Below are 17,500 nucleotides of genomic sequence, written 5' to 3'. Positions count from 1 at the left end.
AATAAAAGTAGAAGTACATCTATATATATTCACCATTTTTGACCGCTGAACTCCACCAAACGTTTTTCATTCTCTCTCTATTTTCTCTTATTCCTTTCTGTTGAAGTGCGTAAGCTCGAAACGTAAAAGACATTTTCACTTTTCTCGGGCGTCAAACTGATACACTTGCTTGTTGTTCATACACTTTTCTGCATCTTTATTTTCTCTATAAATTTCTACTATATAAGAAATGCAAAAGCTAATATCTCTGCATCAATTTGTCAAATGTCGGCCACCACTCTCTCACTATTCATTGACGCCCCTCATGAGGGTGGTGACGAAGACAGAGAGAGAGGGATAGAGAGAGAGAGAGAGAGAGAGAGAGAGAGCGAGAGAGAGAGAAAGAAAGAGAGAAAAAGAAATTCAGGGAGAGTTGATGATTTTATTAAAATTAGTAGTGTTGATGATGGGAGTGGGAGTAATAATAAGACAGAGAGAAAGAGTGGATATGTGAGAGAAAGAGGGACTGAACGCTGAATTAACATACAGAACACAATTCTTTTCCACACAAATTTAGCTATTTTTGTGATGGTAATGGTGTGATAGTAATAGTATGAGCTCTAGTTGTGATAGAGGCGGAGGCGGCGGTGATGATGATGGTGGTGGTGGTAGCCGAGGTGGTCAGGGATGACGGTGAGAGTAAGTGATGTGAATGACAGCAATAACAGTTATGAGAGGAAGGCGGCGAAATCAAAGGTATTCATGGTGATGGCGTCAGTTGTCTCAATAGTGTGTGTATAGCAGATATGGTTCGATTGTAGTGATATTGTTGTTTATCATGCAGCTTTGCAATAAGTTCCAAGTCGACATATATCATTGTCTTGAAGAATATTGTCCAAGTTTAATAAAATTTAATATGTACTCATTGCATGAAGTGTCATTGTTGGGCCCAAGGCCCAATGAACCAGCCATAGGAGCTAGCTTAAAAGCCGTGTGTGTGTGTGTGTGTGTGTATGTGTGTGTGTGTGTGTGTGTGTGTGTGTGCGTGTATGTATGTATGTACGTATGTATGTATGTATGTATGTATTCAAGCTCGACCAAAAACGTTTCGGAAAAATGTTCTTATGCAGACATCCATGTCCACGCCTTCAATTTTTTCATTTCTTATTACTACAGTAGTGCGTATGTGAATTCTGGAACAACTTACATGGACAACCTCGACACAGACGCAATTCAGTTTACATCTGTTCTAAATCGCTCAATGAACAGGTTTTATGAACCTCAGAATATTGCCTACTTTTTTGATAGTTAAAAAAAACTTCCATTTAACTACACCATTAAAGACGAGAGTGGTCGATAATTTCTAAATCCCAGGTTGATAATTGAACTATGAAGTTAACCTATTTTGATGCTATTGGAAAGCTGCCTTTTTGACAGGTATGCTTTAGGTTGGGTATCTTTTTGGCATATTTTCTGTTTTAATTTTATCATTTGTTTCCATTGTCCATCAGCCTGGTCTGTTTGGTACATTGTATTTAAGTGTATTTGTTTGTGAACGTGAAGTTAGTTTTCGTTACGAGAATTCAATTTGTAGATTTTTTTTTTATATATGTATATCATGACGTCAGTTTAAATTCTTTTCCATTTCCTTTCCGTTATTCTTAGTTCTTTACGAAACTTTTCCGTCAGTATTATTATTATTATTATTATTATTATTATTATTATTATTATTATTATTATTATTATTATTATTATTATTGCCTTTGCACAGTTTCTAACGCTGTTTACTATCAGTGAAACATCTAGATAATATCCCAGGAGAACCATGTCCCAGAGAAATCCAAAAGATGGTGCTGACAAGTACTGCCCACATCCTTAGGAAAACCCTACCCATTTAAATATATGTTTTGTATTACTTGAAGATATTTTGCTACTGCCTCTGCCACTTGCCCTCCCCAAACTTTCAGTCATACTGTAACATCTCTTTTCCTTTACTCACCTTAGGACGCTGGGTGTGTCTCGGCGAGGGATTGTAAAAAACATGCAGATTAAAAGTAAATATTAATGATAATAATAATGATAATAATAATAATAATAATAATAATAATAATAATAATAAGAAGAAGAAGTAGAAGAATGGTTTCAAATTTTTCCACAAGGGTAGCCATATTGGTGGAAGGGATGAGTCGACCCCAGAGCGTAACGGGTACTTAATTTATCGATCCCGTAGGATCGCGGTTTTGATTCCTGACGGGGCTTTGCGAGTGCTTGTTGAGGCTCCGGCTGTTGGGTAACTCTGCTCTAAACTTTCGCCACAACTTTCTCTCACTCTTTCTTCCTGTTTCTATTGTATCTGTATTTCAAAGGACCAGCCTCGTCACACTCTGTGTCACGCTGAATCTCTCCCGAGAACTACGTGATGGGTATACGTGTTTGTGGCGTCCTCAGTCACTTGCACATTAATTTCAGGAGCAGGCTGTTCCGCTGATTGGAGCAACTGGAACCCTCGACGTCATAATCGACGGAGTACCACGATAGAGTAGTCAATCAAATGAATGTAAAGTTGTTTTTATTTTAACTGAACATAAAAACAAGCATTAATATACGTGTGTGCATATGTGTGTATGTGCATATGTGTGTGTGTGTGTATGTGTAGATGTATGTATGTATGTATGTACTTCCTTAGCGGTATTCACCTGCTTGTTTAGCTAACGTTGTTCCTTGTTGGCGGTGTCTGGTAATCTGTTACTTCATCGTACATTTAAGTGAAAATCTAAGTCACTATAACAACAACAACAAACAACGAAAACAAGAACAACTGTAACACTTATACTAATAACAACAACAACAACATTAATAATGGGGAATAATCGGAAGTTGATTGTCTGCTAGTGTTACATTGTGTGTACACAATAAGTTGTTTTAATGTAAATTTTCACGTAACAAGTCTAGTATTTGCAATGGAGATGAGGAGAATATTGCCGATTTTCAACGGCCATCATTGCGAATAAAGAATTACACGAAGACATCAGTTTCCTTTGAGACACAAAGCAATTATTGGTTATTTTTAATGGGTGTATTTTTCTCCATTTATATTGGCACCTCGCAAGTATTAAACTAATACAAATCAACTTTTATCAGCATAAAATTTCCCGAGTTTGTACAACTCCCCCGATGATTGTATTCTCTTCAGCAACCGATTACTCTATATTCAGGGTAATTAAAGACAAAGGAGCGTCTCGTAATCTTATTATTATTATTATTATTATTATTATTATTATTATTATTATTATTATTATTATTATTATTATTATTATTATTATTATATATGTTACCAATGTCATTACTATTTCTGTTACTAAAATACTGTTATTATTATTATTATTATTATTATTATTATTATTATTATTATTATTATTATTATTATTATTGTTATTATTATTATTATTATTATATATGTTACCAATATCATTACTATTTCTGTTACTAAAATACTGTTATTATTATTATTATTACTATTATATATGATACCAATATTATTACTATTTATGTTACTATCATTAATACTATTACTATTATTAATATTGTTATTATTATTATGACTTTTATTATTATTATTATTATTATTATTATTATTATTATTATTATTATTATTATTATTATTATTATTATATGTTACCAATATCATTACTATTTCTGTTACTATCATTAATACTATTACTATTATTAATATTGTTATTCTTAATATTATTATTATTATTATTATTATCATTATTATTATCCTTATCATTATCATTATTATCATCATTATTATGATTGTTATTATTATTATCATCATTATTATTATCATCATTATTATCATTGTTATTATTATTATTATTATTATTATTATTATTATTATTATTATTATTATTATTATTATTATTTCTGTATCTTGTGTTGCTGTTATAGTTGATAGTATTCGAGGAGATGTCGGAGGCGTTGCAGTTGCATTTATTTGTTAGCATCCATTATTTTTTTGCTTCCACTTCTCATCATTTATTGGCAAATAGTATTTTCTTATTGTTATCTTCATTTGTTTTCCTTCGTACTGTTATTTTTGCTATTGTTTCTTTAGGTTTTCAAATATTTAATGCAAGGTATTTTGTTTTTCCGTGTATGTGTGTGCAAATCACTTTAGAACTTGGTAATGTGTCCAATTAAAAACTAATGCAATTAACTCCACTATTTGAAACTTTAAACTCACACTAAAACTCATTAATATGATTCACTAATTGCTCCGGTACTCCAAACTAACCTAATTCTTTGTAACCATAGCTATTTCCTGAATCAGACTGGTGATGTGTAGAATTCTTAATTCTTGTAGAATTCCGTAGAATTCCGTAGAATTTAAACAAGCGAAGGTAAGGTGGACGAGAATTTAAACAAATGAAGTTCAGTTTAAAGTTTATAAATAAATATATTTCATTCCATGTTCAGTTTAAACTTTATGAATAAATGTATTTTTGCATTATTCATTATTGTTTTTAAAAATAAATCACATACACCCATCATACCCACCAACGACCAGCACCGAAAGCGCGCGTAATTCAAATTTGTTCACTTTGAAATCTACACGAGAACAAATTAGTTGCAGGTTTTTCACTATGACTTCTGCATATACCAGTGTAAATGGAATTAATCACAGCAAATAGTATTCACTGGCTCAAGACATACGGACTGTTAAATACTAAAAAAATATGCCCCTCTTGTGTAGCTAGCATGAGGGAAGTAGCCAAAAACAATTTGTCAGATGGCATGATATGGTCATGTGGAAGGCCTTGTAGAAAAATGATTTCCATTAGAAAAGGAACATTTCTAGATAATAGCAAATTGAAATGCGAGCAAATTATAGATATATTATATTATTGGGCAAAAGGAGATTTAGCTAAGAATTTAGGCCAGGAATGTCGTATAGCAAATGTAGCTGTAACAGATTGGAGGAATTTCTGCCGTGATATATGTGCAGAGTATTATATTGCGCAAAATATTAAGTTAGGGGGACCAAACCGAATAGTGGAGATAGATGAAAGTGCGTTTGTTAGAAGAAAATACAATGCTGGCCATCGGGTTAAAACGCAGTGGGTGTTTGGTGCTTTAGAAAGAGATACGAGAAGATGTTTTTTGGTGGCAGTGGAAGACAGGTCTGCAGACACCCTTTTAGAAATTATACAAGAGCGTATATTGCCGGGAACAACAATAATTTCTGACCTCTGGCGTTCGTATAATACACTGAACCAGATAGGATATAGACATTTAACCGTGAACCATTCAATAAATTTTGTTGATCCGGTTACATTTGCCACAACAAATCACATCGAATGCCTATGGAAACATGTCAAGAATAGGAACAAAAGAGAAAATGGGACAGCCCGGAATTTACTGCAAACACATCTAATAGAATTCATGTGGCGTTATGAATTCAAGGACGAGATCTTCCAGAAGTTATTGGAACAAATTCGACACCTATATCCATGCGTTTGAAACATTACAGAGTATAAGTATCTACGAAGCATAAGTATCACATTTATTTTTAAACTTAACTTCAAACTTCATTTGTTTTCTATTTTGATAAATTCTCTCTGTTGAAAATTATATTTTTATATTTTAAATAATTTGCAATTTCAGGAAATATGTTTTTATATTAAATGTGTGTTTTCTAATAAGGTGGACGAGTGATTGATAGATAGATAGATATCAGTAAGTAAGCCAAAGTATCAACTCAAACCAGCAGGCAGACAGACAGACGGACACACAGATAGCTCAGCAGGCAAGCAGGCAGACAGGCCAACAACAGGCAAGCAGGCAGACAGGCAGACAGGCAGACACATACTTCACTAGCAGTGAGCACTTTCACTTCTGACAGCTAGTACCATGACAGTGCCGAAGATTCAGTGTTGTGAGTTATATGGTTCCTCTGCATACGAGTGGTATATCGCTGATGGCATTTATCACAGGAGAAATTAAATTTTATCACTTTACGTGAGAAACACTGATGAAATATTCTAGTGTCTGTGGTGATAAATAGCATCTCAGTGGAATCTAAGTGTATTGGTGATATCCATAGCAAACTACTTGCAGCATGATATGAACTGAAGACTTTCACAGTGATACATGACGTGTTACCGACTAATTTCTACGAAATACCTTTAAATACCAAATATCTCGAAATTATTTGGAATATGTGAAACAAAATTAAGATACATAACTAAATAAAAAGAATTTTGTGGAAAGAGTTATGATAGAATGAATCATGATTCGGGTTAGGGTACGACAACACTTTTTTAAAACTATGAAGAGTTTTGGAAGCACATTCGAAGAACGACGGATAGAACTGTACGAATTAATTCCAGGATTAGTTATTATAATAGAATATCTGCATAAAAGAAAACCGAAACATGACACAAATCCCACTGTATAACACGTTCTTTTATAATATAATCATATCGCATAACCATAGCTACATATATGTGTATAAGTGTTTTTTTTTTCTTCTCTCCATTCTTAATGGACTGGTAAGTCTATACATAAAATACATACATCAATGTTTCTATATGGACGTCAAGCAAAATCAATGAACCTACCCATTTAATCGTAACTATCTGTCTAGCTATCATATACTCGTCTTCTCTCAATATAGCGATGTACATATACACACGCGCACTTATATGGTAAACACGAAGGAAAATGTTGTATGTATTTATATCTGTAGCTATATATATATACATACATATATACATATATATATATATATATTTATATATACACATATGCATATATGTATTTGTATATACACGTATGAAGATATAGATACCCATAACTTTTCCCTCTTCCATATTAGATATACATATATATCCTTTCATATGTACAAACGCATATTAAAATATACGTACATATATGCACGTACATGTATGTAAATAGATAAACATATACATAAATAAATACAAATATATATATATATATATATATATATATATGCACCTATATATAATGTGTATACAACACTTATATATGCATATACATATATGTACACACTCATATACATAGATATATATGTACGCTTGTATGTATGTATATATATATATATATATATATATATATATATATATATATATATATATATATATATATATATATATATATATATATATGTCCATCAATCAATCTATCTATCGCTCTTTGTATCTTTCTATCATATGGAACACTCCATCAATCAATCCAAAGAACTGATTTATTTTATAGATACAGGAAAGAACAAAAGCGGTCGATGATGGGAAATTGCTGATCAGACTTTCATAGAAAACTAAGATGATTTATGATGGAATGGTAATCAGAAAATCAAAGATTATACAAATCTTAGAATAATAATAAGAATACTATAATCCCATTGACCCACCTAAAAATATACTTTCTCCATACATTAAGCTCTATGATAGTATATAATATATATGCATGCAAAATCGCAGACACATACATGTGTCTAAATGCTTATAGTCTTTTATCATGTCTGTCTATATATATAATACTATCATTACGTATATATATATATATATATATATATATATATATATAGATAGATATAGATAGATGAATAGAAAGATTGATAGATATAGATAGGTAGCTAGACAAATATATATACATTCATAAATATACACATTTCTAAGTTGAGCTCAATGCTTTATATTTGTTGATAAGTATACTCGAAGAGATAGATATCTACTCTCGTATTTATTGTTTGTAAAACCGCAATAGAAAACATAAATGCGAACGTATAAAATTTCATTGGCCTTTAACATGTTAAGCGACAAAATAAATCATAATAAAATTCTCAAGTCCTTTCTCAGCAAGCCTCAGGTAATTTCTAAAACATTGTTATAGGTAAACATTCAGAAATGAATCTTAGTATGTGGTGTTAAATGTGGATGTAAATCTTTACAGCAAACTGCAACTCGGACTCAGCATTCGTGAAAATCTTTTGTAAAATTATAATATTCCCCATGGTTACATCAATATATAAAATATTGCTAAAGTATCTAAAATATATAAATGGGGACGAAGAGAATCTGTTCAAAAATACTCTCTGCGTAAACACTAAGAATATTGTCTTTCAAGCTCTGGACTTCTTAAGTACTAATGGTCTATGAAGAAACAAAAACATTACACGTATTCCCTCCAGGCATTGAGTCCATTTAACATTTTAATTAAATATCTCCTTCTTCTTAAAATATTCAATTAATTAGTTACATGCTAACTCATGCTGAAGATTTCTAAATGAATGAAGTAGTACTATAACAGATTATCGCCAAATACAAATTTTAAGAAGCTGATAATAGATAAAATCATTAAACGTGGATTTTATGTATCTTCTTCAACATATAATTTACTTTCAAATTAAATTTTCTAATCCCGCTTCGTGTCGTAATGTGATAATTATCTCCCTTGTATTAATGCCCATAACCAGAGGACACAACTCGTGTATTTTGTTTGTTTTATTATATGATTATTAAAAAGTTTGAATACATATTACAAATATGTATATAAAACATCGCTAAAGCATGTGATGTCGAGATTTTGGAGTAAGTGAATTGACACTCTCATAGAGGGGAGTTTATACGATTTATATAAAAAACGAAAGAAATCTAATGAGTTTTTATGCAGAATTATAAGCTAGGTAAAGACATGTTAACAAGTTGAAATTAAGACACAGAGACTACCTTAAGTTGCATACGAAAAATAATGTTCATGTGGAAATTTGGTTAAAAAATGCAGTTGTTAGAATATTATAGGAGAAAATATACTAAGTGTTTCTAGGCCATTTAACAAGATGAGCAGTAAATACAGAAAATTGTACTAAAACACTGAAAATAAAATCTCGTTGCTAACATGCTCTTCAAATATAAAACATGTAACTGTGATGACTTCTGTCATATATTGTCACAGGATGGCTCTGTTTAACGCTTATGATAAAAAGGTATTTCACTTAGTAGGTAGTTTAGTTACATCGAACAACTAAAACACATGTACTGTAAATGTAACTACCCACCTACCTGCCTAACTGTCTGTCTGTCTGATTATGTACGCATACACAAACACAAATACACACACACACACACACACACACACGCACACACACACACACACATACACACACACACACACACACACATATATATATCTATAACAATGCTTATTTTCCCTCTGTCTTTGAATATATGAATACACGTGTACATGAATGCATATATAAATGACTAGGTCCTCAAAAAATTCAATACAATAATGAACAGAGTGAATTGCAACGACCAGCATTTATTATATGAATAAACACCTGACGTTTCTGCGAGTGCTTAAATGCGTAAGTATCTCTGTTTTGAAATATATAAAATAAAGGTGATTCAACTTACATAATTGGAACAATATACGAGATTTCTTTTCCCAAAGGTTGGTGATATTGTGTTATCGTAATATTTTTTTCTTGCAAGTAGTTAACTTTTAAAACGTCTTTCTTCATTTATATTATGGAAATATATATACGTCTATATAATGTATACATACGCTAATATCGGACAGTGAAAATGAGTGCGCAACGCTGAACTGTTAGATAAATATTCTTTATGTGTACCAAATTGTAATAGCTCAGCTATTCCTTTGGATACATCAGCTACTATCAATTTGCACAATGCTTTCCCATAATACTCTACGCTTGGTTGATGGCAGAGAGGTTCAGTATTGGAGGTTCAGTCAAATTTCAACATCATTCAACATCATGTAACACGAAAACTTCAAAGTTAGATATTTCTCTGTGTAGCTTCAAGTGCCTTCTTTTAATTCTCGGCAGAATATTTTCGATAAGTGATAGGATGATATAAAACAATCTTAATTTTTTGTAACTCGTACACATAATCATCCATATCTCATTCGGAAAACTCGTATTACATTTATGTAATGATATTCTTTTCTACTCTATGCACAAGGCCCGAAATTTTTGGGGAGTGGGCCAGTTGATTAGTTTGATTCCAGTACGCAACTGATACTTAATTTATCGAAAAAAACTATATATATATATATATATATATATATATATATATATATATAATGTGTGTATGTATATATACAGAAAGAGGGAGAGAAAGAGATGTGTATATATTTATATATAGGCACACATATTCACACTCTCTCTCACACACACGCATACACACTCTTACACTCAGATAGATATGTCACCCAAATGTTTGTATGAAACACTTGCATTAGATATTCATGCATAATATATGTAATCGCTAAATACAAAGTAACGCCTGTATTATAAATACCGGAAATGAAGTTATAGCAATGGAAGTCAGATGAGGAATAAAAAATATAATTGTTCTAAAGATATATTTTTGCAACTACATATACGCAGACAAACAACCAATACAACCATGTGCGTGCATACACACACAGGCACACGCACAAGCACGCACACATATAATCATCAAACCCGTATAGATATACCCATACAGACGAACAAATACATGCAGTAGACGTAGTTGTAATTACAATGAATGTTAGTAATTATGTCATAACTTTGAAAGTAGCCAATGTTTAGCAGATTTAGAATCGCCTAAATGAGACAACGGAGCTTATGAGTTGTCACATCTTCTCATATTATATTTTAATTAATTCAGTTACAATAATCTTGGCTCATGATCGCGGAGGTTATATTTGGAAGTTTTGAATATATGACTGTTATTAATATGACCTCTGGTGCTTTTAAACGGAAATTCCAAAGAGTCTGGCTAATATCCGAATCTCCAAGGCTTGCTTAGCAAAATGATTCCATTCAGTCAAGTCTATGAATAAAGCTAAATAAAACATAAAAGATTATTTGCCACAAAGAATTATTTATTAACAGACTTAGATAAGTAGCAGACAAGGGAGGAATTTTATGTTCTTCTTAAGAGAAATAGCACTCATACACCTACACATCTACACACACACACACACACACAAGCATAAACATACGAAGACATACATATAGTCACAAAAACATCTACACGTGAGTGTGCGAAGCGTGTGAGCTTTCACATTTTACATTGAATTACTAAGGCACACTACATACACACACGCACACACACACACAAACTTACATATAATATATGTGCATGAATATATATATGTGTTATAAATGCATATACATTGACGTATATATACACACTAACCGACACAAAGATACTAACGGAGTGTATTAATATATAAATATATTTATATATTAATACCCTACGGCACTGCGTCTGTATATATGTGTATACATATATACATGCATATGTGTGTGTGAATGTCTCTCTCTCTCTCATATATATATATATATATATATATATATATATATATATATATATATATATATATAATATATATATATATAATGTATATATATATATATATATGTAATGTATGTGTGTGTAGGTATCATTATAAATATTCTATGTATGTGTATGTGTACATATATGTCTCCCTCGTAAATGTATGTGTGTGTATTTGTGTGAAGAAAACAGCTAGATGAAAAGAAAACCTAATCAGAAATATGAAGATAATTCTGTATCTTTTAGTAGACAGCTTTGAATTAATTTGTATCGGCGAAAGATTGACACTGACGTCCTATTAAACGTAACCGTGAAATAGGTTTTCTCTGCAAGCTCGTTTCATGAGTCTATAACTTCAATATATAATTTACTCGTAATAATACTATAGAATACGGTGAATACATAAATTAAGTGTAATAACCGCTAAAAGTGTCAGTCAGCTTATGTCTTACTCCTGCAATTATTTCTAGTGTGTAGTAGAGATTTTTTACTATAGCTCAGATGTATTGCTATGACGAAATGATAGGTCGGTCGGGCTTCTGCTAATGTATAATACTGTGTGTTTATAACATATAATTGTCACAAGGGATGACACATAAAGGGGAGCAATTACATAGACAGGTTTGTTATCACAATAAATTGGACTGTTTTCTAAATATTATTCTTTTATTTGTTGTAAGTCATAGGGCTGCGGCCATGCTGGGATACTCTCTTGTAGGGATTTAGTCGATTAAATGCACCCAAGTACATTAGTAATTTATTTTAAAAGTCTGGTACTCTTCTTTCTCTTTGTTTCCGTGCGCCCTTAGGCTACAAGGACGTGTAAAAGCAACACCGAATCATTAGCTTTGGGGTAGAAACATATTGACGCGCACAAGCGCATAGAAACCCAAACAGGCATATATATTAAAAGTGCGGAAGAATTAAAAGTGCGTAGTGAAGGCCTCGTTGTATTTAGTAAGCAATTGTGGTGAGTTATGGGTTAGAATTTTGAGGGCTTCTTTTAGGAAAAAAGTCCAAAACTAGAATGTTGACTCTGATATGGGGTACCCGAGTCTATGAATTCTGAATCTGATGTTGAGGTCGTTGGGCTAATGCTGGTGGTATATTCTCCACATCACGGAAATGGTATATCGCTCATGGTAGAGATGGTGAGTATAGAATTCCAGTGCTTTGAGGCTGTCCAAGTAATCGAGATCAGTCATACATTAATTCTTTTAGTGAATACCCTCTGGGGTGATTCGAAATGTTGTATTTTGTATAGAGAAACCACAGGAGGCAGCAGCATTCGATGTATGACAGTACAAAGGAGGAGAAAAGAAGAATATCGGGCCTTGTGTCCAGAGTAGAAAAGAATATGCAATTAATTAAGGCGGTGAGCTGGAAGAAACTTTAGCACGGCGGGCGAAATGCATAGTGGTATTTCATCTGTCTTTACGTTCTGAGTTCAAATTCCGCCGTGGTCGACTTTGCTTTCATCCTTTCGGGTTCTAAAAACTGAGTAGCTGTTGAGCACCGTGGTCGAGCTAATCGACTGCCCCCCCCCCCTCGCGTAAAATTCCAGGCCTTGTTCCTAGAACAGAAATGAATATTTTCTTTCTGGAGTAATCTAAATTTAAAAGGAGGCGGCAAATGTCAAAGAGTTGTGTGGGGATCGCTGGGTGCTTTAGAGTCGTTATGATTTTTTTATTTAGAAATATATTTAAAGTAGATACAAAGCAATACAATTCCTATGTTTATATTTAAGCCCGTTTAAAAATAATCTTTGTCGAATATAGAATATGTGTAGGTCATTGTACTATCAGTGAGTAGAAACATGACTAGCGATGCGCCGATTCTCAATGTTTACAAATCGTTTCTTCTTTTAGATGAAACTTAGTAAATATAACCTTTTGAATGAATATTACTTATTAAAATGAATGCAAAAATATATGATTGTTTTTTGTTCATTTTCATTCGTTTTCATTTCGCCAACGTTTGTTTCCAATCCTTAGGTATTATTGACTTATTAATAAATTATTGATTTTCCGTGATAAAATACAAGATAGTATATGTTGAATTTTGTTCTCAGTTGCTATGGTTTCCAAGCCGTGGAAATGAATGAACAAAATAGAAAGTGTTGGTAAATCTAAATTTAGGGGGCCTCAGAAAAAACATTCGGAGAATAAAAGCGCCGAACTACGTAAGTCTTAGAAAAACTGCTTTACAAAATGTTTAATACTCTTATAATTCAACCTATCTATCTATCTATCTATCTATCTATCTATCTATCTATCTATCTATCTATCTATCTATCTATCTATCTATCTCTTCCTTTTTTCTTATTATACTTTACACACACACTCACACGCACATATAAATGTATAACAGAAATTAAAAAAACCCAGGCTAATATATGTATATCTATCTATCTGTCCGTCTGCCTGTATGTGTGTGTGTGTGTGTGTGTGTGTGTGTGTGTGTGTGTGTGTGTGTGTGTGTGTGTGTTTATACATCACTCTGTTATTAATTCAGAGCTCTCTTAAAGAATAAACTTATAATAAATTTAATATATTCCATTATGTTGACAGTACATATTTTAATCATCCAGGGTGAATAGAAATCAAAACAGACTTTTTAATGATTTGGATTTAGATTTGTGATTTAACAAACGTGATTGAATAAAATGTTCCATCAATCTCACTGCTGTCTTTGGGATTTTCACTGTCTTATAACATCACTAGTTATTCAAATGAGCAAGCAATATTCTCTTGCAGAGCAAATGATGCTAGATAGTAAGTCAAAGAATTAAAATGCATCAGGTAGAGTGGGGGTGTACAGCCTTACTAATCCAGTTCCTAGTCTCCGATATCTAATTAATTTGGTTCCTTGCTTCTCTGAACATTTGCATAACAAAAACAAAACTGTCCGTTGTTGTTGAATATCATAAATTATGACCTAAAGACTATTGATAAATCGCGATGCCGTATCGCAGTATTCACACAATATTGATTTTGTAACATATATCTCACCTCTCGAGCTTTAAATCAGTAATTGAAAACAGAGAAATGGCATCGAATTTCAGCTTCAGAAAACGGGAGCAGGAGTTAAATTGGTTTCGCTCTCCCTATCGGAAATCATCTATATGAGATGTTTCAGACAATAACAAAAAAAAAAAAAAAAAAAGTACGTAATTAAATTATTTCCCTTATTAATGGTGAATGATATTGACAAAGATGCTGGGGAAATATGATTGCTATCATTTTTGTGAAGGAAATTTATAAAAATATTTTATTGATATAACTCTGGAAAATAATTGTCAAATATATAAAGGAAATAATAAAACTAATGTCTATATTATTAATAGTTTATTATATAAAACATATTGCGATCAACATTTTCCTCTAACCGACTTCAATGTTTAGCTTTTATAATTGGTGATTATTTTTGGTGTAGTTCACATCACACAGTCGTAGATTGTTAATTAAAACAACTCCAAATCGTCTCAATTTCAATGGTGTTTTATATATTCTGATAGAATAAAAATACATATATTGAAATAGTGTAGACATAGCTTTACAAATATAGCAACACTTTTTTTTTCAGTTCTTCATGACTTGTTTAATGACGTTCACTCTTTACTTCTCACTATTATTTTACGCTACAAACCAGGAAGCCACAGCAAATAAAATTAGTAGAAATATGGGGAAATTTATGGTGAATATCAGAGATTATTTCCCAGAATATGGTTGAATATACTCTGAATATATTAGTTTCAATGATAAAATGCTCCCAACGATGTTGACGATGTCAAGTCCAGGGACAGATATCAAAAAATTAACGGTGCATACGCCATTACGTGTTCGAAGACGATAAATTAGAAACTCATTTAAACTGTTCCCTGAAACAAGTGGTTAGGGTATTCGGTCGTGAGGCTGATACCCAGCGGTGCGTTGTCTCCTTGAGCAAGGCACTTCATTTCAAATTGTTCCTGTCAAATCAGTAGTAAAAATGAGTTGTACCCGTAATTCAAAGGACCGACCATGTGACACTCTGTGTCATGCTGAATCTCCTTAACAACTACGATAAGGGTACGTGTGTCCGTGGAGTGGTCAGCCACTAGCAGGTTGATTCCAAGACCAGGCTGATCCGTTGATCGGATCAAAGGGAACAGTCGTTGTAACCGGCGGAGTGACGGTTTATATATGTGTAGGTGTGAGTGTGTGTGTGATGTATATATATATATATATATATATATATATATATATATATATATAAACCTGATGATCGCGTAACGCATGAAAGTACTAGTTTTATCACAAAAATATACAATATTCTATTATCATGATATTGTAAAAAATTGCAAAGAATAAAACATGAAAATCAAACTAAATTGGAATTTCATTGATTAATACATTCTTCTATACACAATCATTCAAACTCGGATATATATATATATATATATATATATATATATATATATATATATATATATATATATATATATATATATATATATATATATGCATATTTATAGATAAACATACAAAAACTCATGCGTATACATCGGGTACTTGAATTTGCTAAATTGTAGATGGTGTGATATCACACTGATAAAGTCTACGTAGAAGAATTTGCATTAATAATCTTAACGTCTTTACTCCTTTAATAAAAGCAAAAATCATGATCTGTGACAGCGAGTGAGCCTCAACCATTTAATTGCTGACTGTTGTATTCTTACTAGAAAGACAAGAGGACGTCTCTCTCACATGATATTGAAATATCTCAGCAATAATAAGAAATATATTTGTTGTGTGTAGCTTTAGTCCAAAGCAGAGAAAAATTCTTTGTAGACGAGGAATAAGGAATTCAGTATTATGTTTTCCATAAGGCGTGGAATTGGCAGAATCATTAGCACTCCGGGCAAATAGCTTAACAGCATTTTATCGGTCTTTACGTTCTGATTTCAAATTCTGCTTAGATAGATCTTGCATTACTTCCTTTCGGAGTCGATGAAATAAATTCTAGTTTAGCAGTGGGGGGGGGGGGTCGATGTAATCAATTAGAACGCCCACCTCAAACATTTCAGGTCTTATGCCTGCAGTAGGAAGTATGTTTTCCATGTTTATTGCATGGAGATAATCCTCCAACATGGATAAAACATTGTTTCAGAAATATAAATAAAATTAAGGAGAAAGCTAATAGACAGGAAGTCAAAGAAGCGTTTGAATACGTCGTTTCACAACTGCTTTTAATAAGCGCAGATATTGGTTTCAGATTTTGGCAGAGTACCAGCAAAGTCAGACGAAGGGGTAAGTCGTTTACATCACCTCAGTGCTAAACTGTTACTTATTTTAACAACCCTGAAAAGATGGAAGGTAAAGTCGGCCTTGGCGCAATTTGAAATCAGAACTAAAGACGGAGGAAATGCAGTTATGCATTTTCTCCGGCATGCTGACAATTCTGCCTGCACACTGCCTGAAGGAAGCGCAGTTATTTAAGTAAAACTAATTGAAACTTTATAGATTTTCAATTCTCGATCATAACAGGTGGGATATCAAAAATCTTGAGATTTTATCTAAGATAGTGGCCTATATTACAGTTTCTGAAAACTTTAAAATTCTTTTACGTGCTGCTGCGGTCTGAGTTCAAATTCCGCCGAGGTCGACTTTGCGTTTTATCCTTTCGGGGACGATAAATTACGTACCAATGAAACACTGTGGTCGATGTAATCGATCAGTCCCCTCTCCCCAAATTTCAGGCCTTGTGCCTTTTGGAGAAAGGTTTTTGAATACTTTTCATTCCAGAAAATCAAACAACAGATAACATATCTAAACTTATTCTGAAGTAATTATATATATTCCTTCAAGGAAATGGAAAAGAACCGATAAATCAGACGTTTGATGATGCAAGTGTCATGAAAGGCTAAGGAAGAGAGTCTGCCGGCTAAAGTAAAAGCAGTTTATTACAATGCTCACTTTATTGTCTGTTATTCTCATCAGCTGAATCTGATATCAAATGCAACAAGTATCAAACAGGATACAAGAATAATTTTTTCCTAATCTTCTTGCAATCTTTTATTTTTAGGACTTTACTTGTTCTGGTCATTAAACTGCGGCTATGTTGGGGCATGGACTTCAAGTATTTAGTTGAATAAATCGACC

The 17,500-nt window shown here is 32.5% G+C and overlaps 2 protein-coding genes across 16 annotated transcripts in view; one reads left to right on the top strand and one right to left on the bottom strand.

Annotated features, from left to right (window-relative positions):
• LOC128247032 (glutamate receptor ionotropic, NMDA 2B-like) overlaps window positions 1-17,500 on the bottom strand; it is a 1,133,867-nt gene that overhangs the window by 103,441 nt on the left and 1,012,926 nt on the right. The gene's annotated exons all lie outside the window — the stretch shown is intronic.
• LOC149137245 (male abnormal protein mab-31-like) lies at window positions 4,651-5,639 on the top strand. The gene has a single exon (XM_089348298.1). The coding sequence runs from the start codon at window positions 4,651-4,653 to the stop codon at window positions 5,500-5,502; it is 852 nt and encodes a 283-aa protein (XP_089204424.1). The 3' UTR covers window positions 5,503-5,639.

This window comes from Octopus bimaculoides, chromosome 2 (assembly GCF_046866305.1).
Source record: "Octopus bimaculoides isolate indiv1 chromosome 2, ASM4686630v1, whole genome shotgun sequence".
In the NCBI taxonomy this organism is placed as follows: domain Eukaryota; kingdom Metazoa; phylum Mollusca; class Cephalopoda; order Octopoda; family Octopodidae; genus Octopus; species Octopus bimaculoides.
This window is presented reverse-complemented; position numbering and strand designations above follow the sequence as displayed.